Source organism: Lissotriton vulgaris, chromosome 1_1 (assembly GCF_964263255.1).
Source record: "Lissotriton vulgaris chromosome 1_1, aLisVul1.2, whole genome shotgun sequence".
NCBI classification, from domain to species: Eukaryota; Metazoa; Chordata; class Amphibia; order Caudata; family Salamandridae; genus Lissotriton; species Lissotriton vulgaris.
In genome coordinates, this window is record NC_141685.1 from 363,343,877 (window position 1) to 363,371,728 (window position 27,852).

Here is a 27,852-nt window from a genome sequence, read left to right on the forward strand (position 1 = left end):
CTCTGATTAAAACAAACAGGACAGCACAAACAAAAATGTGTGAAAAAGCGAGATGGCACCTCACGGGCGCACCACCAATGGGGCCCCTGATTGGTACTCACCAGGATGGCCCTGTTCTCATCATTGGTGCCATCAAGCTAAAACCAAAAAAACGTGTCTCGAACCTCAAAAGTAAAAAGACAGTGAATGGTGCAGTGGACACAACTTATATGTGACAAAACTAACAACATTTAACACATAAATCACTGTGCAACAGGGACCATAAACTTTACTATCATTCCCTTCTTTGTTGCAAACCAGTGAAACACATATACTAAAAAGAAAGAGAGTAAATACTACCTATCGATTTACTCTCTACTCACAGCCAACATGTTTCATTGCCTTGGTTTCTATCAGGCAATTTCTTCAGGGCAATATACTTTGAATGCCACTGCAAGAGACACTGAGGCTTGGGTGCTGTAACAAAAAACAGATAAGAGTGTGGTCACCTGGTGTCCCCCTTTGTATTCTGCAGTTTAAAATGTCAAACCACCATGCTATATTCAGTAAATGTATGAAAGGAGTCTATTTACCCTGCATATAGTTTTGCCTCTCATACCAGTGAAGAAGGAATGCTAAAAAACGGAATCCAGCCCCCTCAGGTGGGCATGGTCCTTACTCCCCGTTCGAGAAAGTAACTGTAATTTAGAAACAGGGTATTACATTAATTCAGCATAGGCGCCTGTTCCCAGCTAGCGCTTTCAGACGTCCAGAATGCAGCCCTGTTAGATATTAAATGTTACCGGTAGAGCAGTAGCGGTAGGCGTCCTCTCAACCCTCCAGCTCCGAGCGAGTAAGTTTCTGTATATTTACCGGTTAAGGAGCGATCGGATTGGTTCAGGCTGCCGATTTTCCGTGTCTCGGATTGGTTCCCGAGAACACGTTCCGCTCATTTCAATAGGTCAGCATTGTTTGTTGACACGGAAACCGGTTTACGCGTCAGACCTCAGACTGTCCTATTGTCAAATGCCGGTCTTCGGTAGAAAGTCTCGGCCATTTGCAAATGGGCACTTTAGTCCAGGTTTAGAATGGTTATAACCTGCGATTAAAATGTTTGGTGTGTGCCACAGATTACAGCGAATAGTATTGCTGACACTAATAGGTATAAGCATTTATAATGTTTAGAGCGGATAGTATTGCTAACATTAACAGGTATGGACAACATTTGCATTGTTCGTATCTCATATTTGTTTAGTGAAAAAAATTTTTGGATTCATAATATATTAAATGGATTTTAATATATTAACGGTTTATATTGGCAGCTCACACCTTTTGATAGGTGTGGTTTGGAAAATTAAAGGCTCTATCACCCTACTAGGACAATTCAAATCATATGTAGTGAGGGCCAAGGTGCTACTGGGTTGGAGCATGGGGTCATTAATATAGATGTTATATATATTAATTTTAGGATATTAATTTTAGGATGTTAATTTTAGGATGGAGGAGTACCACCAGTCAAGTAGGACAGCAGAACACTATGCTGGAAGGCAGCTCTTCAGAAGGTTAACGCAACTTATTCCATTCTAAAAGTTCGTTCAGCCCTTTCTGCTCACTTTGTTCTTGGTATATCCAGCGGGCTTCCTTATTGATTAGTCGTCTTTCCACCGACTGTGCATCGCCCATCACTCTCTCTAACACTACCCAAGAAAAGGTGTGTTTATTGCGGTGGCAGTGTTGCACTAACTTAGTAGTTAGTTTTCCATTCCGTATCGTACTGACATGTTCTTGGATGCGGAGTTTGATCTTCCGTGTGGTCAGTCCGATATACTCCAGACCACACTCGCATTTCAATCTGTATACCACGTTGGTTGTATTGCAGTTACTGAAGTGGTTCAATGACCACGTCTTCCCAGATTGAAGCGTCACGGTGGTAGTTTTCTTAGTCATTGGACACACAGAACAACTCCCACATGGAAAATGTCCGTTGGGGATGGTGGTGTTCTCAATCTCCCGTCTTTCCACACTTCGGGTGTGAACGAGTTTATCCTTCAGGTTACTCGCTCTTCGGAAGGCAAACCGTGGTGGTGGCATCTTGAAGTCCGCTGTCGAAAGTAGGGACCAGTGTTTCCTGATCGACTGGCGGATTTTTGTAGCCATGGGATCGTAGGTCATGACTACAGGTAGACAGTCTGATTTCTCTTTAGCTTGTGTCTCTAGCAGGGCTGCTCTGGGTGTGTTCAAGGCTCTTTTCTGGGCTTGCTTAACTACTTTCCGTGGGTATTCACGGGCTTCCAGTTTCAAACTTAGGGCTCCTGCTTGTTCTTTGTATAGTTCTGTTGAAGAGCAGTTTCGTCGGTACCACATACGTCTCTGGAGGCGATATATTGATGATGTGCTCCTCCTTTGGACAGGGGAGGAAGCACTCCTGATCCAATTTCTAAATTGGCTAAACACTCAGGACATGAGCTTGCGGTTCACCTGGAACTATGACCACACTAAGGCGGTCTATTTGGATCTTGAAATTGAGGCATCAGGAGGAGGATTCAGAACAAGCGTACATCAAAAGCCGACCGATAGGAATTCATTATTGTCATACCGGTCATATCATCCGAGAGCATTGAGGGACAATCTCCCTGTAGGACAATTTCTCAGGTACCGACGAAACTGCTACAAAAATCCGCCAGTCGATCAGGAAACACTGGTCCCTACTTTCGACAGCGGACTTCAAGATGCCACCACCACGGTTTGCCTTCCGAAGAGCGAGTAACCTGAAGGATAAACTCGTTCACACCCGAAGTGTGGAAAGACGGGAGATTGAGAACACCACCATCCCCAACGGACATTTTCCATGTGGGAGTTGTTCTGTGTGTCCAATGACTAAGAAAACTACCACCGTGACGCTTCAATCTGGGAAGACGTGGTCATTGAACCACTTCAGTAACTGCAATACAACCAACGTGGTATACAGATTGAAATGCGAGTGTGGTCTGGAGTATATCGGACTGACCACACGGAAGATCAAACTCCGCATCCAAGAACATGTCAGTACGATACGGAATGGAAAACTAACTACTAAGTTAGTGCAACACTGCCACCGCAATAAACACACCTTTTCTTGGGTAGTGTTAGAGAGAGTGATGGGCGATGCACAGTCGGTGGAAAGACGACTAATCAATAAGGAAGCCCGCTGGATATACCAAGAACAAAGTGAGCAGAAAGGGCTGAACGAACTTTTAGAATGGAATAAGTTGCGTTAACCTTCTGAAGAGCTGCCTTCCAGCATAGTGTTCTGCTGTCCTACTTGACTGGTGGTACTCCTCCATCCTAAAATTAACATCCTAAAATTAATATCCTAAAATTAATATATATAACATCTATATTAATGACCCCATGCTCCAACCCAGTAGCACCTTGGCCCTCACTACATATGATTTGAATTGTCCTAGTAGGGTGATAGAGCCTTTAATTTTCCAAACCACACCTATCAAAAGGTGTGAGCTGCCAATATAAACCGTTAATATATTAAAATCCATTTAATATATTATGAATCCAAAAATTTTTTTCACTAAACAAATATGAGATACGAACAATGCAAATGTTGTCCATACCTGTTAATGTTAGCAATACTATCCGCTCTAAACATTATAAATGCTTATACCTATTAGTGTCAGCAATACTATTCGCTGTAATCTGTGGCACACACCAAACATTTTAATCGCAGGTTATAACCATTCTAAACCTGGACTAAAGTGCCCATTTGCAAATGGCCGAGACTTTCTACCGAAGACCGGCATTTGACAATAGGACAGTCTGAGGTCTGACGCGTAAACCGGTTTCCGTGTCAACAAACAATGCTGACCTATTGAAATGAGCGGAACGTGTTCTCGGGAACCAATCCGAGACACGGAAAATCGGCAGCCTGAACCAATCCGATCGCTCCTTAACCGGTAAATATACAGAAACTTACTCGCTCGGAGCTGGAGGGTTGAGAGGACGCCTACCGCTACTGCTCTACCGGTAACATTTAATATCTAACAGGGCTGCATTCTGGACGTCTGAAAGCGCTAGCTGGGAACAGGCGCCTATGCTGAATTAATGTAATACCCTGTTTCTAAATTACAGTTACTTTCTCGAACGGGGAGTAAGGACCATGCCCACCTGAGGGGGCTGGATTCCGTTTTTTAGCATTCCTTCTTCACTGGTATGAGAGGCAAAACTATATGCAGGGTAAATAGACTCCTTTCATACATTTACTGAATATAGCATGGTGGTTTGACATTTTAAACTGCAGAATACAAAGGGGGACACCAGGTGACCACACTCTTATCTGTTTTTTGTTACAGCACCCAAGCCTCAGTGTCTCTTGCAGTGGCATTCAAAGTATATTGCCCTGAAGAAATTGCCTGATAGAAACCAAGGCAATGAAACATGTTGGCTGTGAGTAGAGAGTAAATCGATAGGTAGTATTTACTCTCTTTCTTTTTAGTATATGTGTTTCACTGGTTTGCAACAAAGAAGGGAATGATAGTAAAGTTTATGGTCCCTGTTGCACAGTGATTTATGTGTTAAATGTTGTTAGTTTTGTCACATATAAGTTGTGTCCACTGCACCATTCACTGTCTTTTTACTTTTGAGGTTCGAGACACGTTTTTTTGGTTTTAGCTTGATGGCACCAATGATGAGAACAGGGCCATCCTGGTGAGTACCAATCAGGGGCCCCATTGGTGGTGCGCCCGTGAGGTGCCATCTCGCTTTTTCACACATTTTTGTTTGTGCTGTCCTGTTTGTTTTAATCAGAGAGGTTGTTGTTTTAACAGGCAATACATTGAAGCATTATAGGTTTTCCTTAAGATTAAAGAAATCCCTTGGACTAGGCACGTGGGCCAGAGATGTTTTACAATGTTACAATGGAAAATTGCCATGAGAACTAGGACTGTTGTTGTTGACTGTCTCACCTCGTACCTGCTCCTGCAAAACCCCAGAGTGTCCAGCGGCCAGCAACCTTAAAACTCTCGAAGGACCTGCCTGCATTCACTTTCCAAGCTGTTTCTCCCATGAACACCAGACGTGTTTAAACTGCAGCTCCTGGTGCCAGCCAGGAACGGCAAATCCAGCCCATTCTGCACCGCCGAACCCGGCCCGAGCTAGAGTGGAAAAACACCACAAGTAGGTTCCCCCGGCGATCCTGACCAGAGATCCGGCGGTCCCTCACCTGCCTCATGCCTCCATACGATGCCTGCAGCCTCAACTCAGAGAACCCCCCCTCCAACCGCAACCAGAGCGGGTAAGAAAACCGGACATCCAAAAGGCACCCCTGCACCCGACGCCCCAGGGCCTTGAGTGCCCAACCCAGCAGTGCCTAACCATCCCTCTACATCCCAACTTACCCCTCAAAGTGGTGGTCACTCCTGGAAGATCCTCGTCCCGAGCCTGCAGTGTTTCTATGTCCCGGAGGATCTCTATTGAAATCAACAGGGCACCCGACCTCAAAACAGCACCCTGCACCTGGCTGCCTTGGCCTGCCCACCATAGTGCTGCTGAGGGTGCCCCTTTTGTGCTAACTTGGTCCCCAACTTGGCCTGAGTTTAACCCTAGGAGCTTTGCTCCCACAACCCCGTGGCCTGCTTGTCAGCAGCCACCAACCGGAGTCCCCTTATCCTCCATAGGATAAAACTGGGCCTCAACATTCTGCACCCTGCCGCCCGAGTGCCGCTGAGGGTGCAACAACAGTGCATCACTGACCCTGGGAGACCTCTGAGTCTAACCCCAGGACCCTAACTCCAAAGACTGATTACCTAGCTGGAAAATTATAACCTCTTTTTCCTCATAGAATAACACCAACACTTTTTCTCCCAAAAAGTTTCTAAGTGTCGACTTTTGAAAACTAAAAATATTCCTTAACAATCAGCCGAACAACCAAAACGCATTTTCTCAACTGTTTTCAGGAAATGTCCCAGTGCAGAATCTGGGTATCCAGCACTGAGTAAGAAAAAGTATTGTTAACATAACTTACCTGCTATGTGAATCTGCTATGTGAATTTCCTCCCATAGGATAACATTGGTGATTCTATGTGAAAAAGTTTCCAAGTGTCAACTTTTGAAATGCAATAATATTCTTTAAAAATCGTACCTCTAACCAAAACACGTCTACTCACCTGTTTTCAGGAAATGACCCAGGGCTGAATCTAGGATCCAGTCCTGTGTTAGCAAAAGTAATCTGAAAAGTAATTAACTGCATTTTACTTAAAAAGCCCATTCATTTGAATGTACTATACCAGCAATGTGTTGCAAACTGCTTCCTTAAAACTGTAACCAAAAGCAGTACAAGTTACACCACAATTTGTAACTGTGTTCATACAAGTAATTTACTACGGAAAAGTATTTTTATGCTTACCTGTAACAGGCTTGCTTGGTTCTAGAAATAAAACCGTATATTATTATATGCAAAACAGTTTTTGAGTGTGTGAATTCATTTGCTGACTGAGTGTGTACATCAAATGCTTTACACTGTCCTCCGATACTGCCTTACTGCTCGACCAAGCTACCACTTTAGAGAGTAAGGTTCTATCTAACTTTACCCTCTGCCAAACTTCTGGAGACCCTTGTACACACTGCACCTCACTTTGGTGCAGTATATATAGAACCAGTTTCTTACACCCCTTAGAATCCAAAGGTGTCATTTCACGCCAGACCATCAGGTCCTCTTGTAGCTTCTCATCCCTACGGGTGAGTTTCATTTGTGCTTCTTCGGCTAGAGACCACTCTCTTACATCCTTGAGCCAGGACGGCACTTCCGGGCCCCTCTGCCCCATCCAAGTTATGACCACTCTATGCGTAGCTAGCACTAGCATTAATTATAGCAGTTAATATGCGAGTTTCCTTTTCTTAGGCTTCCAAACAGATGCAAGTGAGGAAATATATTTGTCCACAAAGGACTCCCATCCCTACAGATGCAAGTGAGGAAATATATTTGTCCACAAAGGACTCCGATCCCTACAGACGACTTAAAGATTAATATCTGATCCAGAATGCACAGAAATGCAGAGAAGGCTGCAATGTAGCCCTAGACACTGCCCACCGCACAACCCGCTAAAAGCCAGCAACAGTGCAGCCTGGAGGATTTCAGACTAAGAAGCATTAAAAAGTTCTTCATGATGTTCAGCACACCAAGTGACAAATCTGTTCCACCTCAAGAATAGACCTACTTTCTCAAGCAAGGGGTGACAAGCAGAAAGGATCACTTAGACCATTTCTGGTGGTATCTGGAAAGAGGCCAGGTATCTGTGTTCATACTCCAGGCCTAAAGGTGTAATCTCTGAAGTTGGGGTACAGAACCTGCATTAACTACTAACAGGAGGTTTGCCCTGAACAGAAGATGGAGCGGGAGACACAGGAAGATGTGCAGAACACCTGCACACCACATCCTTCTCAGTCAGTCAAGGGTGATTAAGAGGACTTGGGCACGGTTGTGACAGATCATCCTCAGAATAGAATGTGAGACACAGCAGTCCTAGAACCATCCGGACTGGAAAACTGAAACATCAGAATCATATCCCAAATGTCCCAGATCCTCTGTGTGGGGAGCGCTCTAAGCAACATTATAGCCAATACTGTCCCTATAAACAGGGCTACTGGAATTATGCTGCAGGGGAGGACAAAATATGCAGCAGGGTTGAGTGAATTATGCAGCAAGAAAAAACAAACTATGTCGCGTAATATAGCACTTTTTCAATAGTATTACTTCGTTATTTTGTACTTTTCTACACTTGTTAACACTGTTTGGGCATTGGGTGCACCTCATTAGTATCAGTTTAATACCCAAATATAGCAACAGAAAGGTGACCAGTCAACCTTTGCAAAAGGCCTTCCACTGCCCGCTAACATGTGCTTCTGCATTTTTAGTAACTTTTTTTACCATTTGAGCTAGTGATTTTTTTTGTTTGTGAAAATCGGCTGGTTTTGCAGCAGATGATAGATTATGTGACAACAGCAGCAATTCTTTAATTATGCGAAAATCGCTGCGGCCGCACAATCACATAATTCCAGTGGCACTGCCTATAATGGGAAGCTTTAAGAGTGAGGTGAGAATTAGGCACGTGAATGAAAAACCCCAAGTACAACAGCGGGGATGCCGTTGCATGAAAGTGGCATGAAACCAACTATACAGATCAGGCTTTGAGCAGCCAGTTGTCAAGGTATGGGGAGACTGGGATCTCCAACCTCTTGACATAGACCACAACCCTCACCATCACCTTTGTGAAGCCTCAAGATGCTGATGTCAGTCTGAAGGGTGGGAGAGCAAACACATCGTAAGTGACCCTACCACGAAGTGCAGGTACTTCCTATGTAACCATTAAATTATTATATGAAAGAAAATATCAGCCCAGAAAGTTAAGAGACCCCATCTAGTTTCAGGTACCAGAGGAACCAAAACCAGGGCAGCATCCTGAACATCTTGCACAGGTAAACGTTCAGAAGCCTGTGGCCTAGGACCGGATGAAGACAGTTGTCCTTTTTGGGAACCAGGAAGTAACAAGCATAGCACTACCCAATATCCTGCTCTGGCACCAATTCCACCAATCCTTTCTGTAGCTGGGTTGACACCTCGTGCTTAAGTGTCCTCTAACTGCAGGAACTGTGCAGTGCGATATGCTGGTAGAGCGAGCCTGGAAAAAGGGTAGGATATACATCCTTTCTACAATTTGAAAGACCCACTGGTCCAAACCAATGGTCCTACAGGCTAGTAGAAAGGAAGATATCAGTCTTCCAATAGGCTGCCTATGGTCCTTCAAGGGGAAGATAAGGTGGCTTTCCAGGTGGTGATGTGGAAGAGGGATGGTTCTGGCAACCCCTTCCGTTGCTTCGGCTCTTGTACTACAGCTTAAAGGGTTTCTGTTCCTCCAGGGCAGTCTGTGCAAGCTGGCACTGCTTGTAATGGGGTGCCTTATAAAAACTTCTGCGACAACAAGTTACTTACCTTTGGTAACGCCTTATCTGGTAGAGACTATCTAGCAACAAATTCCTTACAGACACAACCACCCCCCCCGCCACTCCCCGTTCTGTGAACTGATTTCTAGGGACATCAAATGGCATGTCCATCAGTGTGGCATGCATATACCCAGAAAAACCTGTAGACTGCAGTCAGGAGTGACCACGTAGAGATATCGAGGATGCCATAGCCCTGGCCCTGAATCTGCTGTGCTCAGACTAGTTTTGATATCTCTAACACATTGCACTTGTAATGAAGAATTTGAAAAAAAGTTATGCCTAATAGCTGAGGAGAGAAGCTCTGCATTTCAAGGCGCTGAAAAAAGGGAAAAGGGAACTACTGTTAGGGTGTCTAAGTGGGGTCCAGTGGCATCAATAGGATTCCACCTTTGGTAACAAGAGGGAGCCAGTGACCCTTACTGGTGTGGGAGAGCTATGTCAGGAGTCTCTATATTTAGTCTAGTGCCTGGGATATTTAAGGTGAGGACTCTGCTTGTATAAATATCCATCAGTAATACTTTGTAATTATCCATTGCAAATGCTAAGTAACACTTCTACCAGAACCTACAAAAGTATACTGCACTGACAGTCTGTAATAGCTGAAGTCCAAATGTCAAGGAGAAAGTAACTTTCGGGACCGTTCCCGCAAAGTCTTCGGCGGCATCGACCTGCAGTCGGAGCACAACTTGGGGTCGTGGTCGCGCTCCAGGTAAAAGAGAGACACGCGGTGCAGATCCGTAACCGACATCAGTCAGTACAGGACCCGCAAGCCTTGAAGCCGGACATCCCTAGTGCACCAGGAGTCGATAGACTCGTTAAGAAGTCGACAAAAGTCGAGAAAAAGTTAGCCAAAAAATGACTGAGGTATCACTCTCTCCAGATCTGCACTGGCTGGCGCGGTAAAAGAAAGAACTGACAGCGCACGAGGGTGGTGCTTAAGTTGCTCCCGCGATGTCATCCCAGCGACACCCCGCCAACGACGAACGCGGAGCCGACTGACGCCACCTTCCGATGCGCCGAGGTACTGATGACGAAAAAACTTTCCGGATCCAGTCTGACGCCATGGGGTAATTCTAAGGTAAGGAATCCATAACTAATGTGTTTCTTTCAGATATGCTCCACAAGGACTCAGAATATGGGCATGGATACCTCTGTGGTAAAAATAAATGTCAACAGAATTAAAACGCAATTGCTTCACCATAACTATACAAAAGCTGCATTGTTTTATTGATTCTTTATCAAAGGCAGACTGTCGCTTATGCTTCAACCCCACTTACTATCATGATAAATATTGAAACACTTTACAGAGGCAAACGGCTTTACTACTTTAAAGACTTCATACAATCCTCTGCCCACTGTGATCTATTACTCTATCTGAGAAGACTACTGTGACAACACATAAGTACCTGGAGAGGCCTATGAGTCTGCTGTCAATGAGAAATTGATATTTCATACTTATGATAATCACTGGAATAATACAATGCACCATTTATATTAAAGACAAGGAGTTAAAAATGTAATTGACAAATCTGCTTGGGTTAGCAAGCTGTATATGATGAACTGCATGATTTAACGCTTCCTCTAAAAAGAGGAGAGCAAAACAAATTTTGGGAAATTATTCTTTAATCAACCTATTTGGACAACAATGCTCCACTATGACTACACCTGAAATTTATCGACTCTTGGTTTAGTAGGGTACACTTCTGAAACTCAATACTAGAAATCCTCTTAATTTATATGCAATCCATTCTAACTATGAACCTTTCAGGTTTAAACAAAAGGTCCACTTCAGCACATATGATTGAGAAAAAGACAGCTCCATCTGACATCCTTTCACTGGACAAAGAGAAAGCATTTATGTGGGTGGACTTTACCTTTCAGTAACAGGTACCAGATTCAATGGGATTCTGTCTGAAATACAGATATGTGGTCTTAGCTAATTAGGTCAGCCTCTCAACAAGAATAACCTGAACAGGCAACTCTCACAATCTTTTGGTCCTCACAGTGGCACAAGGCAGGAATGTCCACAATCTCTTCGCTCTAGCCATTGAGGCCTCGGCCTGTCAGATTGGACAACCCTCAGGTATCAAAGGAATTCAGTTTGAGGGTGATCAGCATCTGATTAGTTTATATGATGACGTCTTGCTTTCATTTAGCTCAATTACATCTCTCTCAGACTTTATTAATCAGCTACAGCAGTTTGAAAAGGTCTCTGAATATAAAACAATCTGTGATAAATCTGAGATCTTAAAGTTATCTCTCCCTTTCGAGTTGGTGGCCTACCTAGAAATAACATATCCTTTTCATCATGGTACGGGGAACGTAAAGTAGCTTGGAATCAAAATATCGAATCAGTATGAAACAAATTGTTCCTCTTCAATAGTTGACACCAAAAAAGACCTGAATTAGTGGTCCAAGTTCCTCATCTCCCCATCTGGGAAAAACACAGTTAAAATGAATGTTTTACAGCACTTACTCTAGAAGTTCAAGGCCTTGCCTATCCCCTTTGAACACTCATTTATACACCAGATTCAGAAACTACTGTCAGATTGTATATAGGCCAAACCTAAAAACCTTATCTCACAGAAGCCTTCATTTCAAATTAGGGCATGAAGAGGCATGGCTTTGCTGTATTGATAAAGCAAACACAAGGTGATGATGGACGGAGTGCTGTAACATTTCAGACACTTATCTCCAGTCAAAGATCTGGCTTGAATCCATCATCGTTCTTTAGCTCACTTCGCCACCCCAGTTCAGACCCAGCCATAAGAAAATCTGTCTTGACCCAGTTCCTCATGGGAAAAGTCCATTCCGAACAACAAGCCAGATGTTCCCTGGACCGGAAACAAGCATCCTACGATGGGTTTCGGGGTAACACCCCATATCAGCCAGGCAAGCTTGAATCCAGTGGTAAAGTGAGCAAGGGACCCACATCTGGGCATACGCTACCAACATAGGGCGAACAAAGCAAACACAAGGAGATGATGGACTGAGCTTGGACACTTTTCAGACACTCACCCCCCGTCACAGATCTGGGTTGAAGCCATCATTGTTCTTTAACTCACTTCGCCACCTCAGTTTAGACCCAGCCATATGCAAATCAGTCTAGCGTGGGAACAGTCCAGCCTGAACTGCCAAGCCAGGTCTTCCCCGGACTGGGAAAAAGGCTCCTGGGAATGCTGAACTTATATCTATACTATGGAACAACCAAGCTGGAGATAGCAGTAGAGTGGGCCAGGTCTAATTCCAATTAGATATGGGTCCACATGGATCATGGTATTGTGGAACATGCGGGAGCTTAACAAAAGAAAGCAGACAGTAAAATCTACCACTGAGCACTCCAGTCAATACCACCCTCAGAACTTATGACAATGGAGCCGAAAGGAGGGGGACTTAACATTTCCCCCTCACCATACACGGCAATCCAAAATCCTCACCTGCATTGCATGAAACTCCCTTTTGTAAACGGCAGCAGGGTGAATGTAGAATAACCTCAAAAGTGCTTCAATGAGACCAAATAAAGTCATATATACATGGTAAGATAGAATTTCATCAAGCTGAAGGGGAGAGACTGACATACGCTCAGATAAGACTTTGGGTCCTTGAACATAAACACAACCAAGCAACCAGCAGGCCCTTTCCAAACAGGAAAACAAGCCTCAATCAGGGAAAAACACAGTCTTGGGTTGCTCGTGTTCCGGTTCAGCGAGGATCAGGCCTGGCAGTTCAGGCTGCACTGTTCCAGTTGGACCAGGGTCAAGAATGATATGGCTGGGTCAAACTTGAGGTGGCATTGTGGGCAAAGGAAGAATGGATTGGAATGCTAGCCCAAGTGTTCCTCGCATCACAGTTTGTGCATTTTAAAGACAACTTATCCAGCATCTTAGATAGATGAACGGCTAATGCACACTTGATCATGGAAGGAGAGATGTAGTTGGCAGGGATTTTTCCTTGTTATTCTTTGGTGGTGTTACATAAGCAGTGTAAACACTAGAAGAAATGCAGCATAACAATTGGTAGACAATCTATTCTTCCTTGCATTGTTCCTTAAAAATGAATCCAGTCATTTGAAAAAAAGCAGCCCTGAAAAGTACAGTAATAAACTAACTATATCTTGACACCCGTAATTATTAATATTATGCATTTATCTTTTTAAACTATCAATGGAAACCTGGCTTTGTAGATTAAGCGTATTGACCTCCATGATCCTCCATTTTCCACATCTCTTTCCCATGATGGCTACCAACTTTTAAAAAGCCATCTATTTCCAGTAAACAGTTTTTGTGTCTTTTGTTCTTCATGACACACAACAATAGAATACTAAATACTTACGTAACCCATAAAGGAACAAATTAATCAATCAGCATATACAATAAATTCTCTCTCCTTGATAAATCGTTCCATCAATCTGCAATCCCTATCAAATCAATGACCTAAAAACACAACTGGTTCAAATTATGTTTTTATAGTGTCTCTGCTACTAGCTTTTGAGTTTCACTATTTTATTGCTTTCATTTTCTGTTATTTTTTACTCTCAATTTTCCAACGTGCAATAGTCCACATGGACATTTCAGTGCATAAATACAATTGCTGGATGCAGCAAACTTGTTAGTTATAGAGGTATTTTTTCTTGTCTAGGATATGATAGTGTATTTCCCAATAAGACTGTTAGAAAAGATACATCTGTGTTAAAGAACTATATTCCTCTTTGGTTTCTACTATTAAGTGAATGATACACCGTTTCTTCTCCAATGATACCAATTAATACTTCGCATCCCTGCTTCTTTGGTAGGAAAATAATGGATGCCATTTACATTATCAATTTACACACCTGTACATTTCTGCTAGAGCATTCTGAAAAACATAATTTGTCAAAAAATCCTTACCTTGAATGACTTGACAACAAAGGAGGTGGTAAATCAGGCGTAAGTACATAAAGATTATTGTTTTTTGGCAAGTGTAGAGTCCTTAAAACAGTCTGGAAATATAAAGAAAAAAAAGTTAATCTTTTCCCAATAGTATATGAAGACAATTACATTTCTCAGACATCAGATCACAATACTAAAACCCTACTGTTGCAGTTAGCAGAATAATAAATACATGTTCTATTTTCATATAATAGCATAAAAACAAAGCTGAACGACTTTTTGTTATACAGTGCTGTTAATATCAATCAATAAAAGACTATTTCGGTTTTTGTACAAACCATAAAAGTACATATACAGTAATAAAACAATTTAAAACACATTAATTGTAAACACACATCAGATAAAGTGCCAAAGGTGCAGGAATGTGCTATCTTCCGTACAATGGAATCAGGAAAAAAATTATTCATCACAGGGGACCATTACCGGTCCATACAATTTCTCAGCTTAACAGTCAATTTTAAAAATTAAGTAATTTGGAGAATACGGTCACTATGCAAAAGTTGTAAATGCATAAATGTCGGACAGATCTGAGTAAAATTAAGATTTTTTGAAAGGGTTACCAGATAGCGCTTGCGTGGGTATTCATAAAACCTACATAAAAATATAAAATACAGCATATCCTGCGGAGACTTTCCGTCGCAGCCGCAGGGTGCTGCAAACTTTTTAAAAATATCAGTTTTTGGCCTAATCAGCATATGATGAAAGAGATTTAACCTATACCTTGTTAGCAGGAACTTTTCATGAGAGGTCAGTGAGCCTGTCAAATACGGCTCTGTAGTTTCATACGTTTTCAGCATGACAAATTTTCTCACACTTTCTTTCTGGAGCTCTACTCCTTCCCTCTGGATCTTCCTGTCCATAAGGAAGGCCCGTTTAATTAACTCCAGATCCCCCTTTACAATCTGACTTGGGTGTTCAAACAGATCCAGACGGCCAAGCCTAGCAATGCTGGATTTCAGGTATTTTATCCATGGGGTGCCCATTGCCTTGTCCTGGATCAAATAGTCCCTCACAATCAAATGTGTCAGTGGTATATCCTGATTCAACCACAGTTTTAACCAGCAGGTCAACAGGCGTAAGGAAAAAGTGTCACTTGGGTATTGCGTCCCTAGCTCTTCGTGTACTGCAAAATTGGACGTACCGGCAGGGACACACAGGAGACGCTTCATTAAGAAGTTTTCAGCAATCTGCAGCTGCTCACCGGCAACATAGCCCCAAATTTCACTACCATATATAGCAGTTGCCACTGATTTTGCATTTTAAAGTTTCAACATGGCACTGGTAGGTTTTTTCCCCAGTTTCGATGCAAAATTAAAAATGGAAGCATTGACCCTGACCAATTCCCCTTTCTTTTGTAAGATGAGGACCCCAGTTAAGTTTAGTATCAAAAAGAACCCCAAGAAACGAGAACGTTTTTGATATGGGGATCAATTTTGAATGAAAATTTCCTTCTTGGTTGTTGGCCTACTTGCATAAAAAATTATTTCGAATTGTTGACCAAAAGGTCTCTTTCCGTCATGAACAGTTTAAAAGCATTTAATAGAGCTTGAAGACCCCTCTCAGTTCTGGAAATGAAAACCGCATCATCTGCGTATAAAAGTACAGGAATTCCCCGCCTGCCAACCCTGGGGCAGTCAGCCGGTACGTTCTGCAACAAGCTATCTAGCTCATTAATATAAAAATTAAAAAGGAAGGGGGCCAAGATACATCCTTGGCGGACACCCTTTCTGATGTCAAAATTATTTGTTGTGCTCAGATCTTGAGAATATCTCACATTTGCTCTAGTATTGCTATTTAGATCAACAAGAAAATCAACAATTCCACTATCTACACCCTTCACCCTCATGGACTGCCATAACTTTCCTCTGTTTACACAGTCGAAAGCTGAGGACAAGTCCATGAAGGCGAGGTGGATGGTACCCCTTTGAGCAACAGTGTACTTACTTAATATTAAAAAGAGGTTAAGGCACTGAGTTACTGTTGAACGGCCACTGCAGAAACCATACTGGGACATGGACATGATGTTGTTTTCCAGCGCCCAGTCTGAAAGTCTCTGCAGTAGGATTCTTCCTACTATTTTAACCATAGAGTCTATTAAGGAAATAGGTCTATAACAATGTGGGCTACCTTTGTCCCCCTTCTTGAAAACCGGGACAATCGTAGAAACCCCCCATGATTGTGGACAACCATTTTTCACAGCAGCATTAAAGACAGACTCTAATATGGGTGCCCAGAAATTTGGCTCAGACTTGAATAAGTCTGGAGGAATCCCATCGGGACCGGGAGCTTTCCCGGCTGTTAGTCCGACAATACCCTCAGTAACCTCACTTCTATCACAACTAATTATTTCACCATTATTACAAGGGGCAGGGATGGAAATTTCATCCATCGAGCAGCAATATAGTTGCTTAAAGTGTGCTTCCCACTCCTTCTTTGGTATGTAGCATTCCAAACCGTTACCCGGCTCCGGGCCAGGAAAGGTTTCTTCATTACCGGCCAGAATCTGGAGCTACACCGCAAAGTAGTGGGATCAAGAATCTCACTCCATGCCTCTTCTCTTAGGGATTCCTTATGTTTGGCAATGGTAGATGTGTATTCTTTCCGGCACAGTTGAAGTGTCGCCTTTATTCTTGGTTTAGCTACCAGTGCCAACCTTAGATTTCTTGCTGCTTTAGAGCAATCATGGTTAAACCATTTTGGTCTCACATTCTCTAAATTCTTTGCTGGAACAGACAGCAGCTGAGAGACCTTGTCTGATAGACTTTGGAAGGCACCGAGGACCTTACTCGGCTGTGACCCTTCTTGAGTGCAAGCCATGATTTCATCTGCAGAAATGGCTTCAATTTCTTTGTACAGCAGATCTGGGGTGATCTTAGACCATCTTAGTCGGCGTCTCCCATCAGTTGTGCTCACCCTACCAGTGATAGGATACGGTCCTTCTTTAGCTATCCATGGACCCCTCAGGTGAACAGTGAGCGGGTTGTGATCACTAAATTCACAGTCTTCGATGGTGAAAGAATCCACAAAGGACTGCATTGAAGATGTAAGTAAGACATAACCAATGAAAGTTCTCCTCTCATGCCCCTTAAAAGTCGGGGTCTCAAAACACTTGGTAGGATCCATCAATGCCATGGTCAGCGTCAAATCCAGATCATTCAATAGATCATTAAAAAGTTCCCCCTCAGTCGTGTGTTCCAAATGCAAACCCTCGGATCGTGCACAATGCAAATCCGAAATACTTTTAAAAAGGGGGTCACCACAAGGGTGGACATTAAAATCACCCATGATCATAAGATTGTGGAGGCAAACCTTCATGAAATACTAATAAAGACATTCAGTGCTAATATCTGACTGGAAACTGAGCATGGATTGACAGTTCTAAAAATTGACCAAACCGGCCATACAGTTTTCTCCAGTTAAAATTAAACCAACGATTACAGAATTGCTTGTTAAGACTCTGAGTACTTTACAAGATGATGCAACAGAAATGAACGGGACTATTCCCCCCTTAGGTCTTCCCCTGGTTATTGCTATTGCAGGGACATAGAATGCCTTATACCCTTCAAGGAAATGGTCACATACAACTGACCAAGTCTCCTGCAAACAGATAATCTGATACTGCTTAATATACCTAATCCAATTGCAGTCCTCCATTTTAGCACCCAATCCCGCAATGTTCCAAGAAATTACATTGTTTTGACTCATTTTTACCCGTGTGATCTCCGCACATCCCACTTCAGCCAATCTCTCCTTTCCCTGTCTCTCAGATTCCTCACGTCAATTGCACGCTTCCAGACCCGAGAGTAAATCAAATCTATTCTGGGTTGCAACATTGAACCCATTCATACAATGGTTATCAACATTATACATATATGCTACTTCAGGGGCCGGGGGCTGAATAGGAATAAATGGTCTGATTTTCCTAGGATTAGGAGGGGCTTTAATTAGATGGGTGTAGAAGCAACCAAGTGAACGTACACATACACTGTTCACATTGTAAACTAAGGAGGCCGCTCTTAATAAGACTGTTGCAACGTGTTGGGGATGTTTGAAATTAACAATAATACATTCCCCACTAAATGTCTTTCTGGACGGGCCAATCCAGTTCACCCTTCTCGTTGGCAATATTTGATCAGAGTATGTGATTGGAAAGACAAATCTTTTATTCAACAATGATACGGTTTTATATTTTGTAGTGACTCATGGGATTCCTCATAGGACTGAGCAGAGTGACAATCAATAGGCGGGACATTTGTTAGAACAGCCACATAAGGTGCACAATCAGGAGGAAGGTTGATGTATGTATGTATGTATAACACACTTATAAAGCGCTTGCTGTCACCCGACGGGCATCCTGGCGCTGAGATCTAATAGGTCCTGAGGCACAGTCAAGAGAAGGATCAGAGAGTGATTATCCTAACCTGGGGAATAAATGAGTTTTTAAAAGTTTTTTAAAAGAAAGGAGGTCTCCCACGCATCTAAGCGACAGTGGCAAGTCGTTCCACAATTTAGATGCCGTGAAACCAAACGAACGGCCACCCATTCGCTTTCTCCGAAACTTAGGAACAACCGCCAAATGAGCGGAGGCAGAGCGGAGAGCTCTTGCGGGGATGTACCATGTAAACATCTCCTGCAGGGGCAACGGTCCAGAGTCATGTAGAGCCCGGAAGACCAAACAGAGCGCCTTAAATTCGATCCGTTGAGGGATAGGGAGCCAGTGTAAATCTCTAAGAGCTGCAGAGGAGGAGTCAGAGCGGCGGCGGGAGAGTGCTAACTTAGTCGCGAAGTTCAGCACTCTTTGCAACTTACCTATCGCCGTAGCAGGTGCCCCCAGAAGTAGTGCATTGCAGTAATCCAGTCTACTAAGGATAATGCTGCGCACTACTTCTGGTCTGGCATTAACAGGGAGCAAAGGAAGAATCTTCCTGAGAGAGCGCAGAAGGCCCATGCAAGTGGATACTGTTTTATCAATGAAACCGTCCAGTTGAAGACTTGGTTCCATTGTCACTCCTAGATTCCGGACCGAGGTGGCTACTGCCGCCGTGCCCTGAAAGGAGGAAGGCCAAAAATCTTGTGGCAAAGATCGAGGGACCCGGTCCACTGAGCAGTGTAACACCTCTGTCTTAGTGCTGTTAAATTGCAGCAAGTTGTTGCTCAGCCATGTTGCCGTGGTGACCATGCAATGGTGAAAGGTCTCCAAGGACACCGCATTCTCCCCTTCAAAGGAGAAAATAAGCTGGGTGTCATCAGCGTAGTTGGTGACTGAAATGCCAAAAGTTTTTATTAACTTGATCAGGGGGCGGAGGTATAGATTAAAAAGGATGGGGCTGATGGCCGAGCCCTGGGGTACTCCCTGACCAACCCTTTTAACGATGGATTTATAGGGGGGCAGGGCAACCACCTGATGTCTGTTATCCAGGTATGAAACCAGCCAATCCCGGGCGGTGCCCGTCACCCCCACCTCCTCCAATCTCCTGGTCAAGATGGCGTGGCTGACCGTATCGAATGCTGCCGACATGTCGAGCAGCACTAAAAAGGCTGCTCGTCCAAAGTCGGCACGGAACGAAGGTCGCTCAGGACAGTCACCAAAGCTGTTTCGGTTCCATGCGCTGGTCTAAAACCGAACTGCGCCGCATCCAGACACTCGTTACCTTCCAGAAAACTGGACAGATGTCTTGTGACCAATTTTTCCAAGATCTTAATCGGAAAGGGAAGTAGCGATATAGGTCTGTAGTTGGCGGGACAGAGGGGATCCAATGATTCTTTCTTCAGTAAAGGAGAAACAACTGCTAGTTTCCAGCTTTCCGGGACCTGGGCCGAGCTAAGAGATTGGCAACAGATTGCGTGGAGAGGCGAGTATAACTCTTCTCGAAAAGCTTTCCAGAGTTTGTGTGGGATTACATCAAGAGGGGACCCAGAGGAAACACCATCCGCTAGGGCACCAAACTCTGCAAGAGACGGGAGCGGGAAACTTTCCAGCCTGGCTTTCCCAGCCTCCAACTCCAATATAGGAGGAGAAGCAACCTCAGGTGTCATAGGATTTAGGTTGCTCAAGATGGTCGTGATCTTATCCTCAAAGGCCTTAGCCAAGGAGTCACATAGTAGCTAAGAGGCTGGGATAGCAGTAGTAGCACAGGCTGGTCGTGACAGCTCGTTGACAGTTTTAAACAAAGCTTGTGCTTTGTTTGAGGCTGACAATAAAGTTTCCTCCAAATACCTCGCTTTAGCACACTTAATCTGCGTTTTATATGTTGCCAGTTCCTGTTTGAAGAGAATTTTATCCGATGACAGATAATGTCTCCTCCATCTCCGCTCCGCCTGTTTGCACTGTTGTTTAAGATGGAAAAGTTCATTCGAGAACCATGGCATGGCGGTTTTTGTTCTGTCACGCGTTTTTCTTAGCGGAGCTAGATTATCCAAGGTGGTCTTAATTTGCTGGGTGAGCGCACTCAGGCTTTCATCCACATCATCTGCCAGCTGAAAACCCTCACCAAGCAACTTTGGAAGAGTGGTGCCTCTCAGAAGTCTAGACCATTGCCTCCCTATCCTGGTCATTCCCGTGCTACTAGTTTTGGAACAGCCCGTCGGGAGAGCCACCAAAAACTGGACAAGGGCGTGATCCGTCCAGCACTGCGGGAGAATACTGTCAACCTTCACCTGACCAGCGTCGGCGAATACCAAATCCAAGACATGACCCATCTGATGAGTTTTAGAAAGGACCAACTGTAGCGACATTTCTTTACTTGTCTAGTATCCGGGTTACCCTCTGGATCTACTGTAGCCTGTTTATTCTGGCCGATTGGTGGTGTGAGATCAGGTGAGGCAGTTTCGATTACAGTTATTTGCTGGCTAGTTTGCTGTGACTTCACTCTACCAGTTCCCTGCCCCTCTCCAGCAGGACACTTGTCCACAGCCTTAGATCTTTTGGCCGAGGCTGAGGCCAAGTGTGTTGCTATCAATCCGCCTAATCTGTTAACTTCTAGGGCCACAGTATCCAATTTAGATGTCAAGGGTTTCATCTGCTCTTCTATCTTTGCCTCCATCTTAGCTTCTATAGTGCGGATCAATAGGGCAAATTGCTCCGGGTTTATATTTGTACCAGCTACACTTTTACCTTCATGTAAATCAGTTCCAATAGCAGAGCTATTTGGAACTAATTGGACTGTTTCTACTCTTTTTTTACTGTACTTCCCCCCGCGTTTGATTTGTAACTTTCTGCAAGTTCTCACTGGTCTAGGGGCAGGCAGTGGCTGCTCTTTTGCCTCAATAGGTGTATCAGGCAAATCTTCATGCAATTCGGCATGAACCTGCGCTTCAGCCGTTATGACAGCCCTATTGACCACTTCAAGGATATCAACCGCAGCTGAATCCACCAGTGGGGAAGGCATGTCTTCGTGTAAAACAGGATGGCTCCCTCGACCTAGCGAGGCCCTTCGATCGTTATTAATTTGATTCACCATTTTTACCAAATAATTGTCCATGGTGCCCAACCCAGATGCAGTTTTGGATTTAGACATCGTGCAAACTTGCTTTTGCACTTAGGTACTGTATGGGAAAACAAAACAAACTTCAAATGCACTTTACCCTGATAACAGAATTAAAGGTCTCACTTGGTTATCTAAATCCTTTGATGCAGGACTAAAGTCCGTGGCCCGGCCCAGCCCAGCCTCTTCCGGCCTCAGAGGGCCACAGATGGCCCGCCCTTTGGCCAGGCTTCTCCCGGGCTCGCCGTCCCGCTTGTCTCCGGGCGCTGTCCTGCCGGTTGCGGTGCAAGAGGTGTGCAGCTGGTGACTCTTGGCGGTGGCAGCCGTGAAAGGGAGCCTTCCGTTCTTGCTGCCCCGCTGACAATGCCTCCAGTACAGCCCGTGTCCTGCAGCCACGCCTCAGGTGAGAGCCCCCCCCCCCCCAGTCCTGTTAGTATCTGTAGGCAAGTAGGATCTGCTTTTATGGTTACCCCCACTTTTTGCTTGATGTACTGCTATTTCTGACTAGTCCGAAACATGTCGACACACACACATGGGAGGTAGTGCACATAGTCTTGCATATCACACCTCCATTGACTGCACGTTTTTAATAGCGCCAGCCCGGGGCAGATTAAAATTGTTTTCTACCCCACGAGCCAGGCCCTTTTTAACCTCACTCGCTGTATAACCTCACTAATCATGCACATAATAATTCCTTCACACACACCACACATAGTCCAAATAAGTGCTCCCGCGTAGTCGCTGGTTGAAGCACGTCGCATCCCGTAGAGAGGTGCGAAGACCCCAATGATGAAGCATGACACCAAGGGATCTTTTGGTGTGTGAGGGGTATTTTACAACACAGGGTGTTCCCAACCTGAGTAGGGAAACCCTCCCTCAGTGGATTCCTTTTGTTTATTAGTCTGACTGAGGTCCTGCTAATCAGGACCCCAGTCTCTGTGCTTTCCCCTCCTAAATTGGTATGGTAAGTTCTTCGGTAGATTGGACACTGCTGTACACTTATCAGTCCCTAGTATATGGTACTAAGGTACCCAAGGGCATAGGTTCACCAGGGGTCTCCCGTGGGCTGAAGCATGTATTATGCCACCCATGGGAGACCACTCAAATTGTAACTAAAGGCCTGCCATTGCAGCCTGTGTAAGCTGGTATTAGCACCACTTACAAAAGATATAGGTTTTACTATATCTGCGGTCACTGCACTTAAAACCTACAAGTCACCCCTAAGGCAGGCCTTTCAATCCTGAAGGCAGGGCGCTCGGTTCCAAGTGTGAGGGTGCCCCTGCATGAGCAGAACACCCCTACAGCCCACGGAGTCCATTCTCCTGGGTTGTAAGTGAGACAGCCAAATAACATATAGAGGGGCACCGCTTTGGTATCAAACATGTTGGAATCATACCCCCATGCACCGTAAAGCTCCTCTGGGAGGCCCTCAGTGCTCCCAGTACCAGTCTTCTTGACCCGGACAGCTTTCTGCCCTCGTGCTGCTGAGCCAAGCTGGAGCAGGGGAAGGCAGAATAATAGGTATCCTGTCACAGGGAGTGTGACCACCCCCCAGATAGAGTTTAGTGTATTGGGGCCAGGTGGGAGCGCTTGCTAGCACCACTCAGTCTGCTTGAGGGGCACGCATAGTCCAGATCAAACCAGCTCAGGGAGCTGTTGGCTCCCGCTCTGGTGCAAAACTGGACAAAGGACATGGGAGTATCCTCTCCACTGTCTGACCCTCCCCTGGGAAGGAACCCTGAATCGTCCAAACACTTTCTTTAGGGGACTTAAGGACTTACCCGAGGGTGGGTCCCTAGATTTGACGTGGGACAAGATTCATTTCAGACACCACTTCTTCAACTGTCTGGGCACTCTGGACTCGGCTGGACTTTGCTCTGAGCATCAATGCTGCAACTGGGAAGACTCCTGCTGCTCCTTATGTCATCACCCTGCTTGTCTGCTGCAACGTCTGTGCCTGTGCACCATACAGGAACCTCCCAAATGCCTGTGAGAGTCAAAGACACCTGAAGGTATCTCCCTTGAAGTAAAGGAATCACTCCCTGGCATTTACCGGCACCGCAACTAAGCTGACCGGTCTGCTGATCCTGGGCTCCCACGGACTCCGAAAGGCTCAGTAACACAGCTGGTGGTTCTTCACATTCCTATGGCCTGCCCTGTCCTATCACCAAGTTTGAGGTCAGTATACCTCGTCGGAGCCGCAGGAACTGAACAACTGTGCATCACGTCGGCTTGCCATTGCAAAGGCTTGTTGGCTTACTTCCACCAAGATCTTCGGGCTCCAAGTAGCCCCAACCTCAAGCATTTCCAGTGGCCAAGATATTCATCCTCACCGCATCACTTGCACCGTGGGCCTGCATCTTAGGTGGGCTGTTCGAGGTCCTTTCGAGACTCCAGTGCCTCCGGCCTGTGGGTCCACCAGAGGGTCATCTTTGAATTCTTTGGGCTCCTCTGACTGCTTGGGTCCTGCCCAGACTCCCCCGTTTGTGGTGAGCCTCCTGGACCTTGCTGGTCCCAACACTGTACCTTCTTCGACTTACACGTTGGTTGCAGTAGCCAAGTCTTGTTGGTGCTCCTGACAGGCGCAGACCCCACAACTCTTGACATCTGACGTGGGACAGCTCATATCGGTCTCCTGGTCGTCCACAGTGCCGCCTGGTCTGCACAGTTGCAGTTTCATGGTCACCATCAGTTTCCCTGCCACACTCTACATTGGTGGGCATTCGTCTTCCGTGCCACTCCTGAGTAGCATATACTCTGTCCCCTCTGCTCGCAGGCACTTCTCTTCCCGATTCCACCTTTGGCTTCCACCGGACACTTTCACCTTCTCCAGCAGCGGCATCTTCCTGAAGTCCTCCTCTGGGGTGGACTGCGTTTTCCGACACCACTTCACACCTATGCACTAGGCTTCCCTGGTGTAAGTATCCTGGTTCCTAGGGTATCCACGGATGGGGTGGCTCTCCATCCTTCTGTCTTCCACTGGGTTTCTTCAGGGTCCACTGGGAAGGATCCTTCTTCATTAAGATTGCAACCACGACTTGCGATTGACTTGCATTGATCATGTGGTCGTGTTCTCACATTGCACACGTCCTCAGTTGTGCTCCTGGGTACTTACCTCGGGTGGTTCCTTTGGTCCCTGGCCCTTCTACGTCTTCTGGGTATATTCTTGACTTGAGTTGTGGATCGCATACCACTATTTTAGTATATGGTTTTGTCTCCCCCTTGGGGACCACTGTGTATTTTGTGCTACCCACCTATTATCTAGCTTAAAGTTTGCCTAAGACCACTAAAATCACCGTAAGGGTTGTCTGGATTGGTGCAGGGTGCCCACTTCCATAAGTGTGCATCACATACCAAGCTAGCTCTCACAGTATCCATGCAGCTAAACCTCACACAAAGAAATGTTTGCTCCTTACCAATGAACAATCATTACCAAGGCATGAACTACTGACAAACTGGACAAGTGAAGTTAAATGCTGCCCACTGCTACAGCCACTCTATAAATGCTGCCTCCACAATACAGAAGCAAACGCATCCGCTCCATGATGTTGCATGTCTTTCTGCACCACTTGCACATGGACTTCCACCATGACACTGCTCTTTGTTTAGCTGTTAATGTTCCCTTTAATCGAAGGTCTTATCAGTTGAACTCAGGGGTTCTAACAATGTCAGTCTACTGGACCCACACACCTGGTCTCCTGTACACAGCCCGTTGTTGTCTCATACATGACATCATTCGCTAATGAACATAAGGAGGATATAACAGAAAATGACACTATATTGCTTTTGACTTGAAAATGGCATCACAGGATAGGACTTGAAACATGTGACCGGACAATGACATCACAGGAAAGAACATTATGAGCTACAATAACATCAAGGAGAATGAATAACTATATGCCTCTGATCTAAACAACATTAAGGTAAATTAATGCAATTGAGCAATGCAAGAAGCCTTAACCTCAATATTGTCGCATATTCAAATGCACCAATGACCTAACTGTTAAACCGAATGTGATTGTCAGTAATAAATGCAAGACACTTTAATCAAAACTTAATTGAAGATCATTCTGAGTGACAAGTGTATGTGACTGTGGGGACAAAGTCTTCTGCATGGTAATGGATGTGCACCCTTGCCTTGAGCACCCAACTGTACTGATGTCTGGATCCCAAATGCTGATTTTTGTTGTAATAGGGAAACATGGAAAATTTGTGCGCACCACGTCATAGGCCTGTCCTATGGATGGCGGTCTTGTTTGGACCAGGAGGGGTGCCCAAAGTGCTACCCTCATAGTGGTGGAAGGCTAGTGCATTCAGCAGGATTTAAGCAGCCAAGTGCAGTGGTGGCAGCATACAGTGCAGAGATCAGTAGGAGTAAACAGGTCCTTTTAGGTCTCACCTACGCAGCACGCATGCGCTGCATAGGAAAAAGACCTTCAGCAATCGCTTAGGTTTTTGTCCCAAAAACGTGCACGCATTCTTTTGCCTTCAATGGCAACACGTGCACGTTTGGCAATTCCCTTGTGGGAGTGAGCTTGACACGATATGTTTGTAATTAACTTACAAACACATGGTGCCCCTGGCTCGCTCCCGCAAGGGAAACGCTTTGTGTGCTGTTGGCAGCACTCCTTTAAACCCTCCCATTTTTGGCGCGTGCGCTAGGTTTGTTTAGTCGAGGAAAGCATGGTTGACTGCAAACAATTCTGTCACGATAAGCATTGCTTGTAAAAGGCCTACTTCTCGTAAATTCGATCAAAGCGTCCCATGCTTGGAGGCACATCATTTGGCAGAGAATGAGGTATGTTCTCGGCGGATTACGCAAACGTTGTAACTAACTGCAAACGAATTTGGAAACATGGACTGCATTGCATGCAACAGAGAAGAGGTGCACATGTGTTTTTTACTCACCCCTCCATCTTTGCCCACAACCACCACGTTCACCGGCACTACAGGGCAGGGCCAGGATAAAGTAAAATAGTCACAACCTACTGCAAAACGTGCTTAAAATCGAATACATAAATAGTTTATCGCAAAAACTAGGCCGCCTCTAATTATTCAACCTATGTGTTTGGAGTTTTCACAGGTGCAATGCAGGCATCAAAAGTTATCGGACCAGTGGACCACTGTAAAGCTGTATAAATAATTGTCGAGGATCAGTTTCCAAAATTGTATATCATTAACAAAATTTGTCATTTATCTTGCTGAGGATGTTACATGGGAAACAATCTTTTTTTTGGCGGGAATGTATTTCAAAATAAATTAATTCTCCATCGGCACCGGACTTGAGAGTTCACCAGAGAACGTGACGGAGACATTTATGGTGGTGCTGCTGTTGAGGTTACCACACACATTACAATCAAAGTAGAAAGTATATGAAAGAGTAGGGTTGTAAGTTTTATGAGGTTTCCAACTTTTACTCTTCAAAAAAGTTGCAAAGTTTCCTTATTTATCTTTGCTTGAGCATGTTTTTTTCACATTCTAATGTAAATTTTATAGTACTACAAATAATCGAAACCCACTCGGGTTGAAAGGGATTTCAGACTTTCTCTACAAGTTTACCTTTTTCAGTGTTTTTGTGCATACAATAGCAAAGGTTTGCATGTTTTTTTCTCTGCAGAATAATATTTTGCATATTTTCTCTGTGCAAAGTGGTACTGCATGGGAATAAAATACAAACGGTTTTCTGTAAAGTACATCGTATTGAGAACAATTTTGTTAATGGTAAATAATGATATGTAGCAGAGATGAACCTTTGTAATATGTGCACATTTTTCCTTAGAACTTGAGAAGTTTACAAAAAAGCAAAAGCTTTGCTTTCAACATCTTTCATCTTAGGAGTAACATACTGGGCATAATCGAGCTCTACACATTCTCACACGGAATTGAGGCAGTGAACTAAAGACCAGAAGTTACTTAAGGAGAGAGGGAGATTTTGTGGTAAGTGGCAACAGTGCAGTAATGAGACGAATTGATTCACAAATCTTTCTTCAAGAGCAGAAGTAACAGACTGCTAGATATTCATGACGTTTTGTGACTTAAGGTAAAATTGATTTTATTGTGTGGGAACAAGAATACAATTATCAAATATGCATTCTGGTGGCCTCAATTGCTATCCTGTGGATTGGTTGGACACGTATGAACCGCCATTCATAGTAATCCTACGAAATGGCTAAAACTTGGTGGCTGATGCGATGGGTGGGCAGGCTGGGGGTGTGCAGTTGTTAAAGGTAAGTATGCGTCATAAGCATGCAAAGTCTACCTCGCACCCCTGGTCTGGCTCCGGCAGGGGGGGTGAACATAGTTGCGTGGGGTTGAACTGAAGGGCAATGTAGGTAAAAAAAGTGCTAATGAATTGTAAATATCCCTCAAAATGTAATTTAAATGGTCAGTACACACCTGATCTGCCTTACACTCTAGACCTGCCAAATAGCTATAGACATGTAGCAAGTAAGGGAAAGGGGGGAGAAGCGGCA

General features: G+C 44.5%; 1 protein-coding gene across 2 annotated transcripts in view; it reads right to left on the reverse strand.

Annotated features, from left to right (window-relative positions):
- The window catches only part of FAF1 (Fas associated factor 1), a 1,861,897-nt gene that overhangs the window by 1,431,304 nt on the left and 402,741 nt on the right, over positions 1 to 27,852 (reverse strand). For both annotated transcript variants that reach the window (XM_086952414.1, XM_086952412.1), the window contains exon 6: positions 13,854 to 13,945. In XM_086952414.1, coding sequence (XP_086808540.1) covers positions 13,854 to 13,945 — 92 coding nt within the window. The remainder of the gene's footprint in view (positions 1 to 13,853; positions 13,946 to 27,852) is intronic.